Source organism: Anthonomus grandis, chromosome 9 (assembly GCF_022605725.1).
Source record: "Anthonomus grandis grandis chromosome 9, icAntGran1.3, whole genome shotgun sequence".
NCBI lineage: Eukaryota > Metazoa > Arthropoda > Insecta > Coleoptera > Curculionidae > Anthonomus > Anthonomus grandis.
In genome coordinates, this window is record NC_065554.1 from 26041785 (window position 1) to 26069699 (window position 27915).

Here is a 27915-nt window from a genome sequence, read left to right on the forward strand (position 1 = left end):
AATTCCTTTACGTAATTACCCTTCCATTCTCAACTAAACCTAGTACTATTAGTCCCAACCCAACATTCCAATAAAACAAACTCGACTATTCTTCTAATGCGCCTTATCAAAATTCCAAAAACGTTTTGTAATAATTGTTATGTCGAAAAGGTATAAAGCCCGAGATAAAAAAAATCCTCTCATCCACGACCAACCACCACTCGTAACATCGTCCATTATAAGGCACAAAATGCATCGCACACTCGGTCTCGTTCGAAAATAATATCAGGTTTGTTGGATTCAAGTTCAGTTGGGTATTCAACTCTACCCCGCCATAGACGCGCACTCGACGCGTGTCGGAGCGAACGTTCTCGGACTTGACGGGGGCTTCTGATACCGCTTCAGTTGCAGCGATGTAGTTTTGGGGTTATTTCGCTTGTTTCTCTTCCGATTAGTTTTTACTGGGTTTTATGAATGAAACTGACTATTTTGGTGGAACTATGACACAAGTGGTGTTACGAGCGCTTGTTTTGGTTATGCTTTTTGAGTGTTTAGGTGGTGAGAGGATTGGGGTAAGGAACTTTAACTTATACTTGTAAGAAACTATAAATATTATAGATATTTAACAATATTCAAAGGGTCAGCTTCAGATTTGATAAGAGCCTCAGATATCACTTGCAATGATGCTTCTTATTTTGGTCTTGAAGTTGTTCATTTTTCAATTTATTCTCTTACATTTATGACTATTTGAAGCTTCTGCTATTATACACTTGCAAAGATATTTATTGGATTTTATTTTTTTTGTTTTTCCTATGAAGGAAATGAACGAATTTAATGTAGATGTAGAAAATAAAACAAATTAATTTAATTTTAAATGTGCATTTAACCATATAGTTAGATACAGTTTTCAAGTAAGGTACACAATAAAATTAATTATTTATACCTCACTCTTTTTTATGAATTTAAGTGAGAAGTAAATAGCATTTAAAATATACATGCTTTTAACCCCATTCCAACAAATAAGTAAAGAAACATCCAAGAGTTTGTGATTTTTGACGAACTTCTGCATTTAATAGAGGACTAATACTATAAATTTGCAAGAATTATTGATAACAGTCCAGGTCCTTTTACGCCTCTTACAGTCAATTGAACTATGTGAAATTTCTTTTTCCATTTAACAATACCATTGCTGATTTTTCACGTGTTTGTGGATTTAATGGAGAGCTCTGATACCATTAACTTACAACATTTGTTTAACGTTATTAATTTTTTGTTGTTTTTCATATAAAAGAAATTTATTGTAGATGCTTGCATCAAACTAACTGATTTTAACCATAAGCCTAGTTGCAGTTTTCAAGATAAGTACACACGAAAATCAATTCATTTTGGATTTTATGTAATTTTCAAGTAGGTTTGCATTTAATAAGAATCTCTGATAGCGTCACATTTTAAGGATGTTCGCTTGACATGAATTACTTTTGTCTTATTGTTTTATTTCCATCCCCTTCTAATTATTGTTAGACTGAGATAGGGATATATAAATGAGAAATAGATTTTTCCATGTATTTGTGGATTTTCATGAAGTGGCAATGATACTTCTCTGATATTATTAATCTTTTTTTTCTAAAAGAACTTACTACTTTGGCATAGATATAAAAAATAAAGTTAATTGATTTTCAATGTGTTTTTAATCATACTCCCTAAATTAGTTTCCAACATTAAGAGAGTAAAAATCTATTTAAGTAGGCACTAAAATAAATTATATTCGGGTATTTTTGGATTTAACGAGGGCTACTGACCGTTAACTAACAGGGATGGTCGTTTGAGACATTTTTCATATATACAGCAGAAAATAGAGGATTATTATTGTGAGAAATGTAAAAATATAAGAACTAAAATAATTTATTAAAAAAAGTTTCTGGGAAATCTAGAACCACATTGTAAAAGCTGCAAAAATATTTCAACATACTGAAATTTTAAACAAAACTTTCGTGGAGCTTCATTACTCTGAAAATAGTTTTCGAAATTTGGAAATTGGGAATATGCAAAAAGTATTTTTTTTTTATTTATCTAAAGTTTAAAAATAATTACTTTTTTGGTTTTTCTTGACAGTTTTGTTGTGCTTAAAGAGTGCTTCTAATATTGTTTAACTTCCAGGAATATTAGAAAAATCACTATTTCTATGTTTTCTATCTCTATTTTGTATTATTGTTTGTACGATTTCAATGATTAAATTTTTTTTAATGTGCATTTAACCAAATATTTCAGAATTTCAATATAAAACTCGCTACACTATTACTTGAAGAGCTGAAAACATCTTGTCGAACTTGCATTGTCTTATTTATTTATTAAAAAAAAAAAAAAAAAAAAAAATAAGACAATGCAAGTTCGACAAGATGTTTTCACTGTACCATTATCTACCACCTTCAAAAACAACTTGAAGAGCTAATAGGAAATTATTTTAGGATTTGTGTTGATCGATCTTAAATGTTAATTTGACCATATTTCTAGATTCAGTTTTCAACATTTGGAGATTTAGACTCTTTGTACGTATTTTCCGGTTTTCTGGATTCTTCGATTATTTTTGGATTTGACCAAGGCTTCTGACCGTGAACTAACAGGGACAATGGATTCACATTTTTCATAAAAAATAAACTTAATTTATTACATGCTACACAGAACTGTCGTTTTATCAAAAAAAAATTGAGGATAAACTGGAAAAGTCTGTTAAGAACCTGGAAAAATATTTATTAATTAAAAATATACGTAATTTTTAAACAATTTTTAAAAATTTTTGACAGTTTTTTTGTATGTTGGAGTAGATATATTACCACAGATCTAAATAGCTACGCAAGTAGCTATTTAGATCTGTTATATTACTCAACTTTCGAATTTCGAAGAGCTGACACCATGAAAAGACACTTTAGTGGTACATTATACCAGATATATCTATAATGGACCTAAAGCTACACAGGAAGCTTGTTTACACTTATGTTTTTTCTCATTTAAAGATTTTCTGTGAGTATTATCTAAATTCAACTTACTTGAAGGCTTCCCTCAATGATTTTAAAATTGTATTGTTTTAGGAAAAGAAATATAATCAATTATTTACCGGTCTTAAGTTATAGTCTTGGACACATTGTTCTCATTTTTAATTAATAATGACTAATTTTAATATTAATACTAATGTTACAAGTAAAATAATTAACAGACTTCTCAGGTGTACTTATCAAGTTACATAGAAATTCGCATCTCAAGATTCGAAAGCTGGAAATATGTTCTATATTTTTTATTTCTAAAAGTGGATTATATTACGTGACAGACAGACAAACACCCTACTTAAGCGCTTCAATTGTTTAACAGAGTTAAAAAAAGATTAACCAGATTTTTCGAATGTAATTTTTATTGGCGTCAATTTTAATTCAGATTTATGATATAATAATGGTCTGAATCCACTCTTGGGTTCATTTTAATTAAACACTTTTTGATCTGATTACCATATTAAATAATGGATTTTTTTTAAGTGAACCTAACTTGAAATAATTTTTTTTCAATTATTAAAAATTGGCCACAAGAAATTTACGGGGTCAGATTAATTTTCTCAATTGAAAAAAGGGTATCTAAGGTCTATAATATTATGCTCAGAAACGTTTCGTTCAATATCGCGATATCAACTTAATAATTATGAGAACTTTCATGGTAACTTAAGGAGGGAGAAATTTGAGGAGATAGTTGGACCTAATGGAGTTGAAAGAGAAAATTTGGTTTCATCCTCACTGCTTTTTTACTTGGAAATCTTGAAAAATACAGAAACACACGAAAACTCATAAGATCAAAGTTTAGATGCCAAAGAACGAATGGCTTAATCAAGGTGAACCTTCTTCGCCCGAAAACCATAGGCCTATCACTGTTCTTCGTATATTATTTAGGATTCTAGAGATACTTTTGGTGCAGATCACAACATTTTTGAATCGACTAACCTATATTCACACAAAATAAGTTGGTGTCAGAAAAATGAGACTTTTTTTCATAACATTCTCTTGAATTCTTTTTCTTGATTGTCATACTATAACATCCTTTTAGAGAAGCTCTCCCATTAAATCTTTTCTCCTTCGGAATCTCGCTCCTTAAATCTTATTTACTCATTTAGTTGAGAGAGGTCTAGAATAGCAAGAAGTGTTATTTCTGTTTGATTTCCCCAATGTTCTATCCTCAAACTTATCCTTTGAGATTATCTGCTATGCACATTCTTGGCTGATGACACTACTGCAGCTGACTCACTGTCGAAGATCCTTGAGCTCTGTAGAGACGCAGACTAGAGTTCAACACTGATTTTCTTGCAATAAGTTGCTTCTTAATGCAGCAAAGACCAATCAAGTGATGTTTTCAATGGGGACAGTGAAGATAAAAATCACTTAAATAGGGGAGAATGGTCCACAATCAGACAAATCATGTAATTTTGAAATTCTTGTCGCGAATTCGATGTTTTTAGCTGGGATAATCAGTGTTGGAACGCTGTTCTTTTGGATTTATTTTTTCAACAAAGAAATAGTTTTCCTAGGTAAGTTTTTCCCATTCTGAAGATCTCATATAGTTCAGTGTTAGCCCTTATTTTTAACTATTTTTAAGACCCACTGTTAAATTATCAAATAAACAAATGTGGAAACCAATACCATAAATATCAAGAATTAGCTACTAGAAAGTATTTAATAAATTGGCTTAAATAATTTTTTTTTTAATTTTACAAAAATAAACTAAAATTTTTTGTAAATACTCACAGGGCTCCTTAATTTTAAAAACAGTAACAGCATCTACTATAGTATTATCATTTAGTAAGTCAATGTAAGTCAAAGCATCAGTAAGATCAGTTTTCTTATCCTGATTTAGTTCGCTCTTTTGTCCAGGTGCAACTAATATTGATAAAGCCTTTGATAATAAATGTTCATGATAAATCTGAAAAAGGAATTACATTTTGATTTCTTGAAAAATTAAAAATATACAGATTATATATAATTTTTCTTATATAACTCGAACTAACGGAGATAAATCCCATATCCTAATGGACGAACTAAATTCGTTTCGTTGTATCGTAACAAATCAATCGCTTTATGCTTGTTTGAAGTCACGATGACTAAAGACACACATTACATATTTTGATCAAAATTACTTAGCATAAAAATTGAGCTTCAAGACCAACTATATAGCATTATCACGTACCTTCATTAGTTTTATGAGAGAATCAACTTTATTTCCGAGCTTAGTAAATGGCAGATTTCTTATTTTTGAGTACTGTTCAGAAAATTTAAAGCCAGTCGTAAACTTATAGCCATATGGTGTAAATAGCCATTTTAATCTCAATGGTATTGGATCACATAAATTTGTTGATGCCAATTTGGCTAGACCAAAATAATATCTAAAAAATAAAGCATTTACTGCAATCAGTTCATAGATATTAAATCTTTAGGAGAAATTTTGTCTTTAGTATTCCATTTTTTACAACTTAAATATGAATTCAGAAAAAAAAACAATAAACTGCAACTAATTTACTTCAATAATAACCTTACTTGTTATGTTACTCCGATATAAATGTCAATCATATCTACTGGTTTAATACGTCCCTTGGCTGCCTCAGCTAAATTGAGTGGATATAGAGAAGTAAACATATAAGAAGAAGAACCTAAATTATACTTAAATTATATACCCTGCTGATTCATTAGATGTACAGTCTTCCTATTACAAAAAGTATTACAAGAAATTGTTAATCGGTCCGGATCCAAATTTAAAGAATTTACTATTTTTTGATGGAGATAGGGCGGGCTACGATATATTAAAATTTTATAAAAAAATTTTAAAGAATGTTCAAGTTCGTGAAGTTTATGGGAATGCGGTTTCTCCTGCGAATGCCAAATATTAGTCGAATGCAAGAGTTTTTCCTCATAATCAAGACACCAGTCATACACTACATCACAGTAATTACATTGTGAAAGGACTAATGAATCACATAAAAGCTTCTTAATATCTTTACTTAAATAGTGTCTATGCAAATAAATTAATTTTAAAGCAAGATATGCATTTCTAAGAATATTAGACACGTGATGTTTAAAACGAATATTATTATCTACTATAAGGCTAAACTCTTACATTTCTCAACACCTGGAATTCTTTCGTCCCCCAATTTAATGTTTATACCATTTAAAATATTATTTACATTAGTTCGATTACCTATGAATATTATAGATGACTTCAAAGGATTTAATTTTAATAAATGCTTTGAAGAAACATCACAAATAGCTTGTAAATCCTGATTAATTTTAAAATCTCCTGGTAAAAATGAATAATATAACTGCGTGTCGTCTGCGTAAAAATGATGGGCACAATGCTTTAATTGAAGATAAAATCTAGACGTGTAAATAATAAAAAACAAGGGTCCTAAAATACTACCCTGAGGCACACCACTTTCAACTTCCAAAGGATCAGATATTTCGTTATCTATTTTAACACGTGGAATCCCATTATTTAACTAAGAGGCAATTAAATTAATAGCAGTATCAGAAAAACCAATATAATGAAACAAAGACTTTAAAATTGAGTGGCTAACGAAATCAAAAGCTTTAGTATAATCCAACAACACCAGAGCAGAAATCTTACCATCATCCCTAGCCCGAATTACGTCATCAATAACGTCCGCCATAGCCGAAGTACAACTATAATTTGTTCTAAATCCAGATTGCTTAGGTGGTAAAATATCATTTTTATTAAGAAAACTACGAATTTGAGAGTCTAGAATGTGTTCGAGAATTTTTGAAAACGTTGGTAAAATAGTGATAGACCTAAATTGACTAAAATCTGTTGGATTATAGACTTTCGGCAATGGCAACACAAAGGCTTCTTTTCAGCATTTGAGAAAGTAGTTTCTATTAATACACTCGTTAACAATATGCAAAATAAAGGGTATAATAAAAGGACAGCATAGTTGAATTAACGTAATATTAAGATTATCCACCCCGAATGCTTTAGACTTAATACGTAATATAATTGCAGAAATAGTATTATAATCAGTGGGATGAAAAGAAAACTTATTTAAGGTTGGTAATGCATTCTGATCAGAAAAATTAATTAACTCATCACAATTATCAATATTTGTCATTCTTGTACTATCTATAAAATATGAATTAAAATTGTTGGTATTTACAAAAGATTTAGGAATTTGCTTCTGCTTTGATGGCAATATTTTTCTTAATTCACGCCACTTGTCCTTGTATGTACAATTCTCAAATCTATCACTATAAAAAGCCCTTTTTTCCGCTCTAATCGCTGTTGTGGTATAGTTTCCAAGCTGTTTGTAATAATTCCATTTAGCTGGCAGTTTAGTTGTTTTAAAATCCTTTAACGCCTTATTTCTTAATTTTTGCAATAGTTTAATATTATCTGTCAGCCACGGAGAATCTTTTTTTTTTCGAACAACTATAGTTTTAATAGGAGCATGCTTGTCGAACAATTTGAGTAAGTTATTGTTTAAAAAATGTATCTTATCATCTATGAATTCGAATTCATATATTAAATGAAATGGAACAGCCTCTAAATCCTCTTGAAAGTTGTTTAGGTTTATATCTTTTAAGGATCTATAAGATACAATGTGCGGTTGTACAATAGACGTCGTGACATTAGATTCACAAAAAACGCCAAAATGGTCAGAAAATGTAGAGCTTATTATGCCAGATTTCAAAATGCCAACATGATTTGTAAAAATAAGATCTATAATTGAACTAGTGTTGTTGGTCATACGAGTAGGCTCGGTTATAAGCTGCTTCAAATCGAAAGTTTCACACAAAGAAATAAGCTGAGTTGCATGACTGTAATTTAATTTAGATATATCAATGTTAAAATCACCTAGACACGTCATATTATTAAAATTTGAAAAAATGTCAATTAATGTTTCCTCTAAAGTTAAAAAAAACTCTGAATATTTGAACTTGGAGGCCTATAGACTATGCCGAAAATATATGGCTCCTTACTAATAAAAATTTTTACCTATAAACTTTCCAAAAAATCATGACTTTCAGATAAAATGATTCCATACCATAAACCATTCCGGGCATAGGCAACAATACCACCACCCCTAAGATTTTGACGATCATTTCTTATCAATTGATAATTACTGATCTGTATTGCACTACTCTCAATATTAAGACTAAGCCAACTTTCGGTGACTGCAATTAGGCTAAAGTCATTTTTACAATAATCATTTTTAAAATCCTCAAAATGAGCCAGCAGGGATCTACAGTTAATATAAGCTATTTTTAACGACATAAAATATTGCGATTAGTTATAAGTTTTTAGAAATAATATATACTTAGTTGTTGCAGATTTAGTTACTTACTAATTTATGCACTTGTAATAAATTGATATATCTGTATAAAATAAAAGCTGAAGTTCTCTGATTATAGAAAATCTTAGCCAAGAAACTATCTAACTGCTTAACCTTAATTCGTATTAGTGACAATCACATTTTAATTTGCTTAATAAATAAAGTTTTTATTTAACAAAGTATATTTGTGTGTCATAGTAGAAAACTCTTCCCTGCTTTTGCAGGAAAAAATCTATATATCCTCTATAGTCCTCTCTCATTTGGGACCTTTAGACGAGGAATATTTGGGATATTTTCCAGATACGAACTCGAAGAACGATGAGGTGTCACAGAAAAGGCTTTGAGCATATATTTTTAGGCTGAAAGTTGATGTCTAAATGTCAGCTGTATTTAAAGCTGAATCCAACACTAATGAAAAAAAATTAATGAGAAATCTGCTTATCACGATTAAACTTGTAGTTAGCTACATACTCTTAAATGATAAGTAAAGATCACCCAATCTGTTAATTTCTTACTTCTTAATTGCTCACAATACATGCCAATATCTATGGCTTCATGAAACCGATTAATCATTAACAGAAAGCAATTTCTCAACGATTCTCAAACACATCAACAATCAAAACAAACATGTCAGAAGTAATCAATCGGCTCCGAACGGTCATTTACATAAGCGTTCATAAATGTAGGTGCGCCACGAAATGCATATCGAAGATGAATTTAAAACATCGCGATCGGTACGATGACACGAGTTTCGAAAAATTGAATGGGGAAATAAAGATGATGCGTCTTATCCCGGATTCCGTCAGACAATGAGAAATCCCGAGATTATTTTCTGGGATATAAATAAGTTATTTGGGAATTTACGATTGCGAATGTTTCGCGAGGATTAATCGTATAAACCAGTTGGGGTTTGTGGGTTTCTTTGTTAATACAATGCTGCAATTAAATCGATTTTAAGAATCTTTAGTTTAACCCATTATTTAAGAAATAATTAGAATACATGTCAATTAAGGTTCTATTTGAATGGCTTTTTAACTAAGCTGCTATTTTTTCTTCTTCTACTACCTCTGTTTCATCTCGTTTCTTGAACTCAAATAGTAAACCTCTCCAAGGCTTTCGACACTATATCATATAAAATTTTACTGGAAATGTAAGATTTTATAAATTTGACATATTTTTCTCTTTGAGAAACTTCAGAGAGGATAAAAAAGAAAGAGACATAAGCTTAGAGCTGCCTGAAAGACATTTTTAAAATAGATAGAGAAAAAGAGGTTAAAGATAGAGAAAATAGAGAAAATGATTATAGAAAGATAGAGAAAATGATTATAGCAACTTTCTGGATCTAAAATAAAATGTTTATATCTTCCAGGCATTTGAAACAGAAAGAGAGCCAAACACAAAATCTGAATCGCTTGCTGCAAAATTTCAGGGGATCAAAAAATTGGTTTTGTGAACAATCAGCCGTCCAAAATCAGCAAAACATTATTCATCAATATCTGGTGCAGAAACTTAAATTAGAGAAAAATAGACGTGAACACAAAAAAGTGTATAAATGGGATTATTTTTTGGGGGAATTTAGAATAGGTGATTCCATCAACTGCCTGGAATCCGTAAAATATTTCTTCTGTCTGTTACAGGCTTATGAGACCTAAGAACTAATAAGCCTGAGATCAATTATGTCTCTCTCAGAATTCTCAGATGTTTGCGCTGGTTAAACTCGCGACATTAAGTTGTCTCTTATGCACCTTCAACTTGTCCAGGATCTTGTAATAGCTGTGGAGAGAAGATTGGCCCAAGACTTTCAGTTTTTAGGCATTCATTCCTTCCTAATGGCTCAGAGTTTGGTGTTATAGAAACATCGGGCCAGTACATTTTCGTTTCAGAAGATTGGTTTGTCCTTGGTTGAAGGGTGAAGAAAGAATCTTCATTTCCACACTATTTAGATCTACTGGAATGCTATTACAAATAGAAAAAAAGATACAGATAGCTTGCCTTTTAGTTGGTTAAAGATACGTTGGCCTCGCTTGAAATAAGATCTAATGGAACTTTAAATGAACTATTTCTTTGACTTATCACTTCAGGTTTGAACCCCTTATTAATCAAAATGTTTAGGGAGAACAACGGATGTTATGGTCAAAGAACGTTTGAACCCAAAATTATTTAGATTAGAAGTAGAAGGTAAAGAATCTAGCGACATGCCAGTAAATAGATAATATCAAAACCCATTTACTTTATCACCTAATGTTTTTTTCAAATTGCCTACTCGTTTAATAATTAATCTACTAGAATTACTTGCAAACCAACAACAGAAGATAGCTCTTTATGCTTAAATGTAATTTTAACTTCGTTTATGACGCTGATCTAGTTAACTAACTAATTAACAAATACCATAATCCAATGTAAAAAAAAGTTATGAAAAAGCTCTAAGAGCAGCAAAAATTAAAGGAAATGATAACCAATGGTATAATCCTCAACAAGCTATGTCGACTCTTCATTTTAATCAATAAGAAAACTAATATTATAAACACTCATTCTTCAATGCCCAATGCAAATAATTTTAATAACCACTTTTGTTCAACTGCTGAAAATATGCTAATTAAACTTGAAAACTCTTAACAGACTCTTGAGTATTACCTATACCCTATAAATTCAATATCTTATATAACTACAATATATTGAATATTACTGGAAAATATTCCTAAGTCTTGGAAACCTTTAGGGTAGTGCCTCTTTTTAAGGATGAGGGTTTTTTACGAAATCCCATTATTCTACTGCCCGTCCTAGGGCTTTGAACTCGTAAGGTTTTAAACGCTTACTAAAAAATCAAATTAATAACAGTTTTAAATTTAACAGACTTGCTATGAAGCAGTTCAGATTTCGTAAAAATAAAACTACAAGCGATTGAAAGTGATCAAACTCGCAGCATTTTAGAAGGATTTGAGAATTGCCTTGACATAATAGCATCCTTTTTGGACATCACAAAGGCCTTTAATTGTGTCCTTAGAATATAGTGTACTCAAATTTATAAGGAAGTCTGTATTTCCTCACCCTGTGGGTAAATCTTACAGTCTGCAGTTTTTGTTGCACCTTAAGCAGAATCTTGACCTATACAGCTCCCATGACGACTTTCATAACTATCTTACTAGGAACAACAATAGTCTTGTGAGAATAAGAAACCTTATCAAAAATGTTTTTTTTTCATTTCATTCCTCAGTCAGAATTAGGTTAAGCCCTTTCGTCAAGAAATCACACTTGCTTGAGAGGGCCTATTTGTATTTTTAACCTTATCAATATTCTTGAATTGAAAATTGAGACAGACTATCCACTTTACTTAATTTTTTTATTTTATTGTACACATATTAGCGTGTATTTATGTGTATTCTGTATTGTGACTTTTTAGTATTTTTTCACAATTTAATATGGTTTTTAACAGTTTTTCCTACACATTTAAAAAAATTGACAATAAAGTTATTTATATTTGTTCGTACTAATGTCATCCGATATTAATAAATGTTTCATTTTAAGATATGAAATATGGAAGAAATTCCGTTAATTCAGCTACTAGAAACAATGGATCGTAAAGTCCCTTTTACATGCGTTATATAATCGGTTCTTTATCTTTACAGTTTAATAATAGGAGATGCGGTATTAAAGTTTTTGATGATGGATAGTCAAAGATAAATTGATTGTTACTGCCAATTATGAGTCGATTGTAGGTAGGCCTGATAGTTAAGGGATAATTTATCACTTAATAAATTTTGACAAAGATGAGAACGTTTTGTTGCCAAGCTAAGTACGACCCAAAAAACCACCAAAAAGGCTTTTTATGGGCCGCGAGGAATTTCGATTACGGCAGTTTCATTTCGCATAAAGCTAAATTTACCAAAAGCTAATTTTACGTAGTTACACGTTTTCCAACTGGAATCGACTTGAAGTTTCTAACATGTATATTACACCTAGCACGTGTTATTTTTTTAATAGTTCGCTTGATAGTTTGTTAAAAGCTTTTTGGTTTATATATATGCCAAGCAAAAATGTTATTTGTTTCGTTTGAAGAATTGCTGAAAAAATTTATTATGAAACGATGCTTGTATATGGGAATAATCAGCATCTTCTATTTTATATTTGCAACAATATTTTCTAATTTGAATTTTTTTTAAAAAGATACCAGATATATATCTACAGGCCTGGCAAACTGAGGTCTTGAGAGTGTAAATAAATGCATTGCCTTACAATGCAATAAAAAATCTCAAGTTAAAAAGAGAACGATTGCGATTCTCCTAGTTCCCTTCTACTAATTAGAATTCGTTCCATAGTGCATGCATTGAAGGACAAGATTTGTGGCATATCGTATCTTTTCTCTCACTGGCAAGCATTGTCATTCCCTGTTTAGCATTATGATTTTCTGTTTCTGTTCAACACCTGTGAATGTATACCTGTAGATATAAAGTGTCAAATTGGTGATCTATTACAGGGACTTTTGGCTTTGTGAAATGACCTTCTCATCTGGGACTGCATGCAAAGAAGGCATATAAGGAAAATAGCATTTAAAAGTGATCCAGGCTGTAGCTGGAAAGTGGCATGTGCTAGAAAACGATACCTCCATTTAATAAAAAAAAATAACAATTTTCCAAATTTAGCATCACGCATCTTCTGCTTCTCTCTGATTATTTACTTGTAATAAGTGAATTTTTATTAATTCCGATTTGTATTTTGTTTTTATTAGAAATAACTCCGCTTTTGGGCGCCACTTGCATGACGATTATGGCCATAAAAGGAAGTAGTCAAGAACAAAAGCCAGTTCTGTTGATGAGGTAATGAAAAATCAACAAATATTACTTGTCCACGTGGGTGATGTTAAATGAACTTTACTATTATAAAATGTGTAGTAAAATGTCTATTAATAGCGTCTCGTGCGTTTGAAAGGTAAAAGCACATGCATTCATTATAGAATTGACACTTTGGGTGAGCATATTTAAAAAAAGAATTGAATTTTCAATCAATCTCTTATTGACTTTTTTGAGTTGTTTAATTCCCCAACCAAATTTTGTGCAAAAAAAGAGAGTAGAATATTGCTTTAATAATACCTCTAATAAAAATAAAATTTATTTAGTTCCTTTAAAAGCCCTTTGATACTTATTGACAGAACTCAACTTTTTATAAAAATTAAAGGATTTATACAATTTTCTAGATAAAAATTAGTTCTACTGACACACCTTTAATAATTTATATCTTAAAAGTAGCAGAATAATATTTGGACACTTCTATACCAATGGACAGAATATAATTTCAACTTTTTACAAAAATTAAGCTTCGACTAGAGAATTTTTAAATCATTCATAGCTGAAATATGCAAAATAATATTTTGAAGCTTCTAAGACTAGAAGCAAACAAATCTGATGAGTACAAGGAAATATTTTAAAATTTTTACAAAAAAATTGTCTAAATAAAAATTGGTTAATTATTAATCTTGTGCTCAGTTGGAATTCCTAATATTTAAGTACAGATGGCTTTAAGACGTTTTTTTTGGCAAACCTATCAAGTTTATGATCCTCTTGTAACAATTTGAGTCGTTAAATCTTGTCAAATGTTTTTCCTTTTACAGTTTACGCATTTACTAACGACGAATACTCTATTTGGGTTAATTACATTTAACCATAAATAGGTTTACGAAATTATTACATACTTGAACCTTAGGCCTGAGACCGCGTTTATTAATTTGTATCAATACAGGGTGCGTCAAATAAAATGAATGAACGTCAAACGCGTGTGCATTAAAAAATACGAAAAAAATTGCTGCATCGTCAAAACAAGATAAACGATAATAAATTTCGTCAAGTTTTATTTATCATTATCGTAAGTTAAACAAGCAATTTCGATGTAATAAGAGTTCGGTATTACGATATTAAGTCCCCAATTTTTTTTTTAACAGATGTCTCGCATTGTATTAAAGATTTTATCAGTAGAAGTGAAAAGTTGACCCTGAACCGAGATCCAAAATATATTTTAATACGCATTTTGTCAATAATGTAAAATTAAAATGTTTAAATGAATATGTTTTTATGGTATTTTACTAGGAAGCGTTTTATTTTTTTTGGGTCCGTCAGAAAGGTCCTCAAGAGGCGGTTATAGTCTATTCTTCTACAAATTTTGCATTCAAAAAAGATACCAAAAATAACGAGTTTATGATATGCGACTTTAAGGCCAAGTTAGAAGTAGAAACAAGCAATAGACATAACAGCAAGTACATTGCTAATTTTGACGTCAATTTGATTAATGAACAAGTTGAAACTAATGCACTATCTAGATGGAGAATATCTTTTTCTGTATGAATACCTTTTTCAAAAAACAAACATAAAGAAGGTGGACATGAATCAGATTCAGATAACCCTTACGCTACCCTATGTCACAATTGTGACTTCCTTATTTACTAGTGTTATAAGGATCAAAAAATGTTTAATCTGGGTGGAGAACCGTGTGACATGCTTGTGAATAGTGCATTTTATAGGTGTGCATGCGCAAATCGTTTATTTTGCCGGGAGTGCATTCTTGTCCTAACCTGAAAAGTTTCAGATTATTTTCAACAATGGCTCGTGCAGTTTCAAGTTATTATTTATTTATAGAATTTAGGGAAAAAAGACAGACAAAGAAAAATTAATCTAAAAAAAACCAAAGACTACTTCAATAAAAGAAGAAAATTCTTAAAGGTACCCCTGAACGTAAAGAGGTAAATAAAATTATAAAGTTGAAACCAGAGATGATCTGAGACACGACAACACAGAACTAATAGAAACAATAAAAATATAAAAGTTTACAAAACAATTAAAGCAAACTGCATTCAGACTACTCAGAAATAGACTACCAAGAGATTATGGTATAACAAGTGAAAGGAACTGCAAAATTAAGTGAAAAAAAAATTCTCCTGACCTTAGGCATTATTCCAGAAACATGGCAGTATGCTTAGGTGATTCTATTACACAAATAAGGTGATAAGTTAAATATAGACCGTTGAGTCTACTTCCAGATCCAAACAAATTGCTAACAAGTTAACTGTGGACTAGTTCAAGAAACTGGCAGAAGAGGCCTATGTCCAGGGGTGAACTATAAATTATTATTTTAGTCATTCATTCATTGTACTAGATAGCGATTTTATTTACTAAGAAATTTTTTAAACGAATTCCAAGTGAGAGTTAATAATTTGCATTTTTTATCTAGAAAAGAAAGATAACACCACCTATTGATAATTAATAGGGAACATCTTCAATAGCAAGCTTACTGAGAATCATAAATCAAAGTTTGAGCTGGCTTGGTCTATTCACAGCTTCACCTAAAAAACATGTTCTACAGAAGGACCAAGATTAGCATATATTAAACATACAACCATCTCATTATCACCTCAAACTGGACAAACTTTCCCCTTTTACTTGAAGAAACTTTAAGCAATAGAAAACAAGGCTTTACTAATGACCTTAACCTTGATAAGTCACTCACAAATGATTGGCTCTTATTTCCAACTCGTAAATTATCATCCCACAATCCACCTCTTATCTCGTTTTTTGATGGAAATTTGATGTCATCAGTTGCTGCATTAGAAATTGAAATGAAATGATCAAAGTTCAGGCATGTAGTCACATTGGAGATGAAATATCGAAAAAGGGACAACTATTAATAGGTATTAGACTCTATGATCAAAAAAAAGATGTTATCCGAGAAGAATTCGAAGGTTTTATTGAATTAGAAGCTATGAATACACCCACAATCTTCTCTGTAATAAAGAGGTTTATAATAGAAGCAAACTGAATCCCATTAAATTCAAGGGACAAAGTCATTTCGACCAAGTACAAGCTACTTTGAGAAACGATTCTCATCGAGCTTTAAATTTTCATTGTGTAAGTCACAAGTTGAATTTAGTTGTTAAAAATTTGAACGAAGTGCCGCAAATTCGTAGTCTGTCTTATCAAGGAAATACGTCCTTAATATTCTGTGAAACAAGGTGGTCGTAAATTACAACAGTACTATAGAAGAGAATAGTGCAACAAAATTGGCTGCCTTTTAGCTGCATTAAGCAGTAACTGAAATAATTTGTATTGTCTATTTTGCTCTAATATCAAAATGTGTCCTGTCTTGTCAATATTTTACTAATAAAGAGGTTAAACCTTCTTATTTGCACCAAAAAAAAATCACAAAATAATTAAATTGTTAAAAGGTCATTGAGAAAATGTAACCGTTGAAACTGAAGAACTTTTGATCGATTCTAAGATGGATTCTAACTAATAATTGCAGAATAGTTAGGATTGGAACTGCAAAAAACTAAAAATGACAGTCTTACCAGCAGAACTTATCAGCATAAGAATATGCTATATTTTTAATAGTCTTAATTTTCGGTATCATAAGTTGGGGTATCATCATTGGAAAGACAAAGATTCGAAAACTGAAGATCTTCAGAACTTGTGCGATGTTGTCTGAGAAGCAATAGTTCTTTCCAGCAACGGGGTACATTCAGTACATATAGAAGATTAAAGACTTGAGTTCGATCAAGGATGGTGGAAATCAAATACCTAAATAGGTTTAAATAAGTAATTCTTTAGCATCTAATTTGAATTAAAATATTTGATACTAAGAGCCTAATAAATTCAATTACAATAAATTAACCAAAAAACCCCGGAACAAAAATTCCTTTTCCTAAAAATTTGTTGATTTTTTATTACGTCAAACTGGTTTTACTTCCTAACCTGTACTCCCTTTCGTGGACATAATTACTACTCATATACTGGGTGTTCCTAGAGACGAGAAAAATGAGTTTTCTTTAATAGGAGTAATTCATTACTATTGTAAATTTCATTTAAATGTATGCAAAATATTGTCAATATTTTAGACATGTTATTGCCAATTTAAAACGATTAATTTGATGGTGGCGTAAGTCGACGGGTACAAGACAAGGTTTTGCGAGATTATAAATTTGTGTTAATCACTTTTCAGTTGACAAGCGTAACAACAATATGGTTTATTAGGTACAACTACCAATACTACTTAAAACTGATTCTTTTTTTAATTTTTTAGGAAATTATTGACGTAATGTCCATAAAATTCATTAAACTAAATTACATATAAATGTATTCCTTGTTTGGTCCCACTTGTATCCTTTATGCCTCGCATAAATAACAAAAGCAACAGCACCATATAAGCAAAAATTGGATGGTAATTTCTTGAGCAAATAATGACACTGATACCTGTAATTTTGTCGATTGCTTTGGCAATAAAATTTGCATCTTCGAGTTGTCTGTCTTGTCTGTTTTAAAAAAGTATTTAATTATGGTGCATATAATTTATTACGGACATGAGGAGATGGTGTAAAACTGTGTGAGAAGACATTTATTAATAATTGATATATTCATCGATAAACTGTTGTCTTTCTTTCTCATATTTTAGTCATTCCTTTTTCTATTCTTACTAAACTGTTTTTCTCTACTTATTTCTTTGACTGATTTAAAAAAATAATGATGCATTATATTAATTACATGAGAAGAATTTAAAAAATATGTCTATTGATAAATTGTTGTTAATTTTTTATTATTCCTCGCCTGTAAATTAATTTTTTTTTTTTAAATTGAATTTACTTTTTTTTCATTTTGATACAATAACCTTTTAGAGTTTTTTTCATCAAAAAACCTAAAATAAAATTTCAGTAATTAAATGTGTTGACAATAAGTTTTGTTTTTTATTTAATTTTCAATGAATTTCACCATCATCATTATCTTAATTTTTACACATTTTTTCATTTGTAAATTTTATCTTACTATTCCTTATCAATATCCTTATAGGCTGATTTTCTTCTTTTTTTCTAATTTTGTTTTTTTTTTATAAGATTCCCAGACAAATTTTACAACTTTTAGACTTTTTATAAGCGAAAAATTTAAAGAACAATTCCAGGCAGTTAAACATTTTTATAATAGTTTTTCCTTATTTTCATTTTAGTTTTTCTTTAATCATCACAATCTTATTTTCATACTCCTTTTAATTTTTATATATTTAATTTTACATATTTAAGAAGCATAATATAGTCGTCTATGATTTATCGTTTTTCTCTTTCATTTCTTACACATCTTATGACCCTTCACCTGTAGATTTTCTCTGCTATCTTTTAGTTTCTTTTTCTCATATTCGCTGATTTTTCAACATTTCCTTTGATTACTTTTAGTTTCAAAAATTTATTTTTATTCAATTTCTGCTTTAATGTTTTCGATAAGTAATTTTCCTTTTATAAAATTCTTCAACAATAGACTTTTTCTTCTTTTCTATTATTTTTGTTTTTTTTTCTCATGATATTCATCTAACTATCCTTTACCTGTTTTTATTTCTAATCTGTCTTTCTTTTTTTTTTGTTTTGACTTAATTTGTTTTATATTTTTAAGATTGTTGCATAATTTTTTTTTATTGTTAGACTTTTCTTGGTCAAAAAATTTAGAAAGAAACTCCCAAGACATTTAGACATTTTTTTAATAGTAATAATTTGTCTTGTACATTTTATTTTACTTTTATAAAATAATGATATATTTATCGATAAGTTGTTGTTTTTCTTTTTTATTTCATTCTTCACACTTACATTTTTTCTTCTTTTTAATTATTTTAATTCAAAATTATTACTTTAATTTATCTTTTTTTACATTCGACCTTAACCTACCCCTTAAATATTTTTGCTGGTTTCTTTTTTTTATATTTAATTTTTTTTTCAGTCAATTAGACAATTTTATAATAGGCTCTTCAATTTTTTCTTCTTCATTTAATTTCATCATTCTTCATCACACTAGTAAAATATGTTAAAATGAAAAAAGAAAAAGGAAAAAAGAAGAAAAAAATAGACATTATTCAAATTTTGAATAAAGAAAATTGTATTAGATGATAACAGAAAGTACAAACTAAAAAAAAGCGTAAAGAAAAAAAGAGAAAATAATTAAAAAAAAAGGCAATAAAAAAATTAAAAGTAACAATGAAAACAAAAAAGATGATTTAGTTTTGAAAATTTAGTTCCATCTTTAGCATAGCTGCATGTTAAAAAGAAGAAAAATAGATATGTCAATCCCAAATATATAAAATAAAACTGAAAGAGTCTAAGAAGTAAATTCATTATAAAAAAAGGGTAAAAAAGATCTTATTTATAAATATATATATATATATATATTTTTTTTTCTAAATTGCTAAAGAAAGAATGTTATGAAGAGAAAAGGGGTCAATAGTAATAGCAAAACGAGAAAAAGGTAGATGATAAAAAAAATAACAGGCAAGAGGAGAAATAAACAAATACGAATAAAAAGGGTGCTATAAATACTTATTACATTTTTATAATTCGTATTTTATTATTATATTTATTTAAAAAAAAGATAAAAGAAATAAAGTAGTAAATCTGAAAAAGGTGAAAAATCTGAAAAGGAATTTTTCTTAAGAATTCTAAAATTTACTCAAAATATATTTCTACACAAGAATCATCGAAAGAATAAAAAAAAATAAAGAAGAAGAGATGATGAAAAATGGGATCGCAAGTAGAATTAAATAAGATTGTTAGAGAAATGAAATAAACTTATATGAAAAGGAAAATTAACTAAAAACCGAGAAGCAGAACGATGATATAGATTAAAACCATATTTTTTTAATGTAATTTGACATTTTCGGCTTTTTCAAGGAATTTTTTTCTTACCTTTATATACATCAGGCTTAAATAGTACAGTTCAAAATATAAGTTATAATGTTTGGGATAAATTAGAAAATACTACTATGAGTGATACAATATCTCTGTTGAAAAATATGAAAAATGTTAAAGGAGGAGAAATGGTATCTCAAAAAAAGTGCTTCTAGATGTGTTTGAAGTTGTGGGTAACCATGTGTTAGATATAATTAATACATCGCTTCAGTATGGTGAATTCCCAGAAAATTGGAAGGTCTCAACAGTCCTACCGGTTCCTAAGGTCTCAGGCACAAGGCTGGCGAGTGAGTTTAGGCCTATTAATACTGTACCAGTTTACGAAAAACTTCTAGAATTAACTGTAAAAACCCAACTTCAAACTTACTGTGATAAAAACAATATTTTAACAACAAATCAGTCAGGGTTTAGACCTCACCATTCTTGCGAAACTGTGATAGTTAACATCTGTGATAATTTTAATAGAGAAATAGATAAGAGTAATTTTGTTTTGGCAATTTTCTTGGATTTTAGAAGAGCGTTTGAGACGGTTAATCGCAATGTTTTACTTCTTAAAATGGAAAAAATTGGGAATAAGAGGTACAGTTTTAAGTTGGTTTAAATCATATTTGCATAACAGAAAACAAGTGGTCAAATTTAAAAATAAATTATCTGAAAATATTAATCATGGTACTGTGTTGAGTCCAATTCTATTCCTTATTTATATTAATAATATTGTCAATGTCATTAGTAGGAGTAAGTCAGCATTATTTGCAGATGACACTATGCTGTATGTTGTGGGAAGGGATATTAAAAAAATGCAAGAAGATCTAAACTTTGATTTAGATAATGTTATACAAATGGCTGTGTAATAATAACTTAAGTATTAATGCAGCTAAAACAAGATTTTGTCTGTTTGGAAGTAAAGCGAGATTAACCCAAGTAAATTTGAATGTTTATAATAAATTAAATATTTGGGTGTTGTTTTGAATACACATTTGAATTTTGATTCTCATATTGACAGCATAACACGCAAAATGTCAAAAAAAGTTAATTTTTGATCGAGAATTGGCAAAAACCTCTCTTTACAAACAAAATTGCTAATTTATAATAGTATTATTTTGCCGCACTTGGATTTTTGTTCTACACTTTGTTTGGTATTCCGGATTACAGGGTCATTGGACTTCATACAGAACAGAGCCATGAGAATAATACTAAAATGTAATAGATATACACCGATAGATAATATGTTAAATATACTAAATATCTTATCAGAAAAAACAAAAAATTTTATTTAGTACCTGTATGTTTATTTTTAAATTAAAAAATAAATTGCTACCAAATTATATTTGTGAAAAGATTACAGTCTTTAGTGATCTGCATAACTATGCTACCAGACAACAGGAGGATTTTGTATTGATGGGTAGACATACTTCAAACAGAATGACAAACACTATTCTACACAAAGGTCTTATATATTTTAATGAATTACCCATTAATATAAAGAACTGTAGAAGCCTAATTATGTTTAGAAAAACATTAAAAAGACATATATATATATACATATGTAAGTGTTTTATATTTTAATTGTCTTTCTTTGTGCCTTTTATTTTTACACTTCTTAGTATCGTATTAAATTATATCTGTGCATATGTTTTATGTTTATTTTTTTTATATTTTAATTTTTTTTTTGTGTAGTTTAACGTTATATTTTACTTTTTTATTATTTATTTGCTTACTTTTATTATTGCTTTTTATATTTTCTAGTTTTATTAAAATATTGTAAATATGTTCTAAAAATTATAATATATATTATTGTACTTGTATGTAGCAATATGCTAAATAAATAAACATTATTATTATTATTATTATTATTATTATTATTATTATATTTTCGTTATTCCTCCATTTTTGTTTGGAGGTTTTATTATTTTCTTAAAGTTTTCACTGTATCTTTTTTCTTCTTACCAATTTTTTATTCTTTAAAAAAGAAAATTATTTAAAAACCACTAAGAAGAATTAAGATACACTAAAACTATACATTAGAAAAAATAAGTATTTTCTTTACTTGTTCTTAGACATTTTTGAGCTTTTCTTTTAATTTTTGTTATCTCTTCATTGTTTCTTTAAAGAATATATTTATTTTTATTTTCTAAATGTAGTTTTTTATATTAAAATTATTTTATAAAGTTAAGTTTTTATGATTTTCAGTGTTTCTTTTATTTGTTAATAAAATATTCTTATGTCGCAAGTATTTTCTTAAAATATATTTTTCAAAATTAAAAAAAATTTAAGGAAAATACAGTTAAAAATTGGAAAAAATATAGGTAAAAAAGAACCAAATATGTATGATAAAAATTAAAATAGAAAAAGAAAAATTATGTAGAGAGCAAAGAAAAAAGAGAATTAACTAGAATAATAACTATCAATTTCTTGCTTAATAACTAAAATTATTCCATATATATTAAAAAGAGGTCAGAAGAACATTAAATTGATAAATATGGACAAAATAAAATGATTATAAAAAACTAAAAATATCGCTAAAAACTCATTAAAAACGAAAACGAATTTAAGAGAACATTTCATAATTAATTAGGGCGTTCGGCGACCCATTTGCCCGACCTTTGACCCAAATGATCACTTAATGCCGATGATTGATTCAATTGCCGGAAGACCAATTAAAGGACAATTCTTTTGTTGCAATATCTGTAATAAAACTATTAGATGAGATTTATTGGTACAGAGGTTAAGCTCTGGTTCCCACGAGTATACATATACATACATATTTTTTTAAACTTTCAAATATAATGTAATTAACTTTAAAAAATGGATACTATAGACACACGAAATAGGTGAGTGTCTTTTATCTTGCTCATAATCTCATTCATAGGGAAAGTGTTTTAATAGTTGATTTATTTATTCAGGTACCATATGTAATTTAAAGTTCGTTATGTAGGCGTTATTATAACGCCAAAAAGATATATTATCAGCACCTTTATATGGCAATATTTGCATTGAATGGGGCTTACTATTGACACTTTATACATTAAAAAAAAGTGGTAAATTGACTATAGAGTATGTCACTTTGTGGATGTCTTTTTTTAAAATAAATTTCCTCTTTATTTTAGAAAATGTTGCACAACAGACATCATAGAGATAATACTACAACCAGTGAAGTACCTGACAGTGTGGACGAGTTATTTTCAAGTAATGATAATAGCCAAAATCTAAACTATGGGGCAAATAGAACATCTGCAGGTAAAACAAATTGAAATGTTTAATAAAAAAAAATTGATTTTTCTTATTTAGATCAGCGATATACAGAATGGTCCGAGTGGTCCCGATGCGTAGACTGTCTTCAGCGAAGAATTAAAAGTTGCATCTCTCCAAACTGCCACAACTCCCGTCTGTTTGAAGAGAGAGAGTGCCACAAGAAACGGTGCAGAAGAAAAAGGAAAAAGATGATCCCGGATTTTCATATTGTGCACTTGAATACGGTAAATGGTTTTTGTGCAAGAAAATATATTTATCCTAAAAAAAGTACAAGAAAGAGAAAGACGATCATCTCGAATTTAACGAATAATGATGTCTATTATAAAAACAACATTACTTATCTTGTTTCTTCGGCCAATAGATTAGGCATCTCAAGCCCGTTTCCAAGTCGTCTCCTACGTAAATGTTTCTTCTTAATTTGGTACAAAGGCTTTAAGGAATTAAGTCTCAATAAATCAATCAAATTTTTCTTTATTTTTTTATTAAATTCAGTAACGAATAATTCTTTCCTAAATAATAAATTATGCGATTATTCTTACACCAAACTGTTTTAAATGTGCCACTATTAGAAACATAAATAAATTAAATATTATTCTGAATCCTTATGTATGATTTATCGAAGATTATATATTAATCAATAAATTCCATATTATTGGTGGTGAATGTGTGAGAATTAAAAAAAAACTAGAAGCCACAAGGACCACCTAATAAACTCATTTGTAGAGCAGCACCTACCTAACCAAGCAAGGTCCCTCGGACATCTGGAGCAAATGGACGAGATGGAGCGATTGCGCAGACGATTGCACCACCTACCGAGTAAGACGGTGCAAAAAACCTGGCAGGTGCAAAAAACAAGTGCAAACCTCGACCGCCTACTGCTACCACGAGCGAACGTACTGCGAGGTCTGGGTACTGAATTTAGTTGAGGCTAAACAGAGATACAATTCAGCAGGTATGTTCGATCCAACCATTTCACTCCTGTTCATTAATTTTGAAAACTGTAGACAGTACAAGGTACCAATATACCTACCATAACAACCAGTATATAACAAGAGAATCTCGTACGCGCTCAGATAAGTGTGGGGTCACCTTTAGTAAGCCTCAGATGTTAAAGATCATCGGGGGATCAGAAGCGCAGAAGTACAAGTGGCCTTGGCACGTGGCTATTTTGAACCAATACCTAGTAAGCACCTCAGAGAACGACTTGATAGAGAATGTTAAAATGTAAATGTTTTCAGGAGGTGTTCTGCGGTGGTACCTTAATCGGATCGAGGTGGGTACTTACGGCGAGCCACTGCATTAGGAAACAGCTTAGGGTGAGACTGAACGCACACGATCTGCGCAGTCGTGATGGTAGTGATATTGAGATGGCTGTGCATAAGATGTTTCCACATCCAAGGTGAGTCTTGACGAGAAAATTGTTTTTGCAGGTGAGCGATGAGTGAAATGACTAAATATGGTTCTACATTTCAAACTCACCAATCATGAATGATTGAAATATAAAAAGTGTCATTAGGTAAGAAAATAAATTATTTAAGGAGATTTAGAATGTGAGTAAAGAGTGTTTTTGATCCACTCATGTTTCTCGTATGTAAGGAGCATAACTATGTAAGACACTTTTCCACTTTTCAATGGAAAGGATAGAATGAAATACGGTAGAAATTGGCAAAAAACTGTTTACCCCATTTTTGGCTTAAAGGAGCATAATTACATTAAAAAAATGATTTTTGAAGGGATTTTAGGACGTAAGGGAAGAGTGAAATACTGCACGAGTCCAAAAAATAATTCTTCACTTAGCCAAGATCTAAGATATTCAAGGATTTACCCCTTGACAGAAAGTTTGCCTTGACTAAATGCTCAAATCGAAAGAGTATCTTAAAAAATCTACACAAAAAAGTTTTGAAGCAATTCTTGTGAACAATGTTCCAGTCTAGAACTTTCCCTCTACATATTTTTTGCTTCATTTAATACGAACTGAGATATTGAAGGATTTAAAAGGAAATTTACCATGACAAAATATTCAGATCGCAATATCTTAAAAAAAAACTAAATCTACACAAAAATTATTGGAGTCATTCTTGTAAAGTATAATCCAGTCTACAACTTTTCCCTCTACAGATTTATTGCTTAGTTTGATAGGAACTAAGCTATTGAAAGATTTATCCAGTGAACGAGAGTTTCCCTTGACAAAATGTTTAGATCAAAATATCTTGAGCATTATTCAGTTTACACAAATAATTTTTTTAACCATACTTGTATCATAAAATCTACAATTTTGCCCTCTACAGATTTATAGCCTAGTTCGAGAGTAACTAAAATATTCAAGTTATTTACAGTCTACATAAAAAATGCTTGGATTATTTTTGTCAAGCATGGTCTAAACTACAACTTTACTCTACAGATTTATTGCCTTGTCTCATAGGAAGTTAGCAACTATATTCAAGGATTTAGCCACTAAAAGTAGATTTGCCTCGGCAAAATAATTGGCATCATTCTTCTAAACCACGATCCAATCTGCAACTTTGCCCTCTACAGATTTTTTGCTTGATCCAATATTATACTAATACTGGATTTATCCCGTGAAAGAAGTTTGCCTTAACATAATATTTAAATCGAAATATCTTGAGAATTATTAAGTCTTAATAGAAAATTCTTTGATCATTCTTGTAAAGCACGATCCAATCTAAAAATTTGCTCTCTACAGATTTATTGCCTAGTCCGATAGGAACTTTGGTATTCAAGGATTTATCCAGCGAAAGAAAATTTTCCTTGACAAAACTTTTAGCTCTTATTAACTCTACAAAAAAAATGATTGGAGTCATTCTTGTAAAGCATAACCTGATCTAAAATTTTGCTCTCTACAGATTTGTTGCCTGGTCCAAGAGAACCAAAAATATTTAAAAAATTTATCCCGCCAAACAACCTTTTAATGCATTTCAAAATATAAGAAAAGAGTGAAATGCGGTAGAAACCCAAAAAAAAAATTATCCACTTTTTCCCCATCTGAGACCCACAAATCATGGATGATCGTTCTAAAAAAAAGTTATTTCCATATAGGGAGCACCACTACATAAGGAGAATTATTTTTCCAAACATTTCAAAATGTATGTGAAGAATAAAATGCGGCAGGACACAATAACTGTTTCAATCAAACCTAACTTTTTACCCACTTTCTCCATCTCAGTACCATAATCAAAAAATCATTAATGCAATTAAATGATATCCATGGTATGACGAGAACATACATGAAAAGAGAATTCACGCTCTAAAGGATATCCACAGTTCAGTTTCTAAAAGTTGAAACAAGAAAGTAGCAAAAAGGAGTGAGACTATATTATAGATCAGGTAGTGTCTGCTCCTTGGGTTCGTATCCAAAAAAACCAAATCGTGTGGGTAACCAGTACATGCCTTATCTTCTGATTCTATATCTCAGTCTATTATAGCAAACGAATTTAAAAATGCCTTTTAAATATCTGCTGTGACTTATTACGTATTCATTTCAGATTTGAAATGACCACAGTAGACAACGACATCGCCCTGCTAATGTTGCCCAGACAAGTGAGGACCCCGATGGCCTGTTTGCCCAATAGGAAACCGAAAGCTGGTCAACTGTGCACGGTGATGGGTTGGGGTAAAGTGAGGACGAGCGATATGTATGGGGTGCCAGTTCTACATGAAGCAAAGGTACCACCTATACCTACCAACAACATTCTTAAATTATAGATTTTACAAGTATTAATTGTAGTTACCACTAGTTACACACAGAACCTGTAAGAAAGCTTACAAAGAATTCCTCATAAGTAGCAATATGATGTGTGCCGGATGGAAATCTGGAAAAGCGGACACGTGTGCCGGAGACTCCGGAGGGGGTCTCATGTGTCCAATGAAAAAGAGCAAAAAGTTGATTTATAGGTTATTTCCTAATTTTAATTTCCCACTCAATTTGTAACTTATGGTTTTTTTTAGTGTACAAGGAATTACAAGCTTCGGAGATGGGTGCGGGGAAGTTAACAAGTTTGGCATCTACACGGCAGTGTACAACTATATCGGTTGGATCCGTTACGTCATTAACCACTATTCCTAGCTTGTATCTGTGTTATTTATTATATAAGTTTAGGAAATTAATTAATAGAAGTATTAATGGGAAATGAAAATATTGTTAAGTAACCAACTACACACAAAAACCATATTCCCTTTTTTAAGAAAGTTCTTTAAAAACTGGAGAAAAGTTTTCTAGTATGTCCTGGCTATGTACATTTATTTTATAAGACAACTTTCTGAGGATAATATTAGGAATTGTTCTGTGCCAGAATTTTTTTTTAGATATAAGTTAGGTAATTTTTTTTTAAATTTCAATCACTGCCATATTATTTTTTTTTGTAATAAGCTTCTTTGTACGTTTTTTTATATTTATAAGACGAATAATGTGGCAACGTCGCTTGCGGTACTTAACCTCCCAACCCTTAAAAACCTGTGATAGACGTCATCTAGTGTTGCCATATCACGTCGCTTAAGTAGTAGAATTGTAAGAAATAAAATGACTTTTGAGTGTTTTGGGTTTTTTTTTGTAATTTAAAAGTGTTCAAGGTTTAGAAAAAGCGCTTAAATAGGTGTAGGGATA

The 27915-nt window shown here is 30.0% G+C and overlaps 1 protein-coding gene across 1 annotated transcript; it reads left to right on the top strand.

Moving 5' to 3' along the window:
• Window positions 1-256: 256 nt before the first annotated feature.
• Window positions 257-27846, top strand: LOC126740684 (acrosin). Its single transcript, XM_050446812.1, has 9 exons — window positions 257-551; window positions 23150-23279; window positions 23331-23518; window positions 24018-24246; window positions 24299-24477; window positions 24533-24693; window positions 26798-26978; window positions 27040-27206; window positions 27261-27846. The coding sequence occupies exons 1-9, from the start codon at window positions 450-452 to the stop codon at window positions 27376-27378; spliced, it is 1455 nt and encodes a 484-aa protein (XP_050302769.1). The 5' UTR covers window positions 257-449; the 3' UTR covers window positions 27379-27846.
• The last annotated feature ends 69 nt before the right edge of the window (window positions 27847-27915 follow it).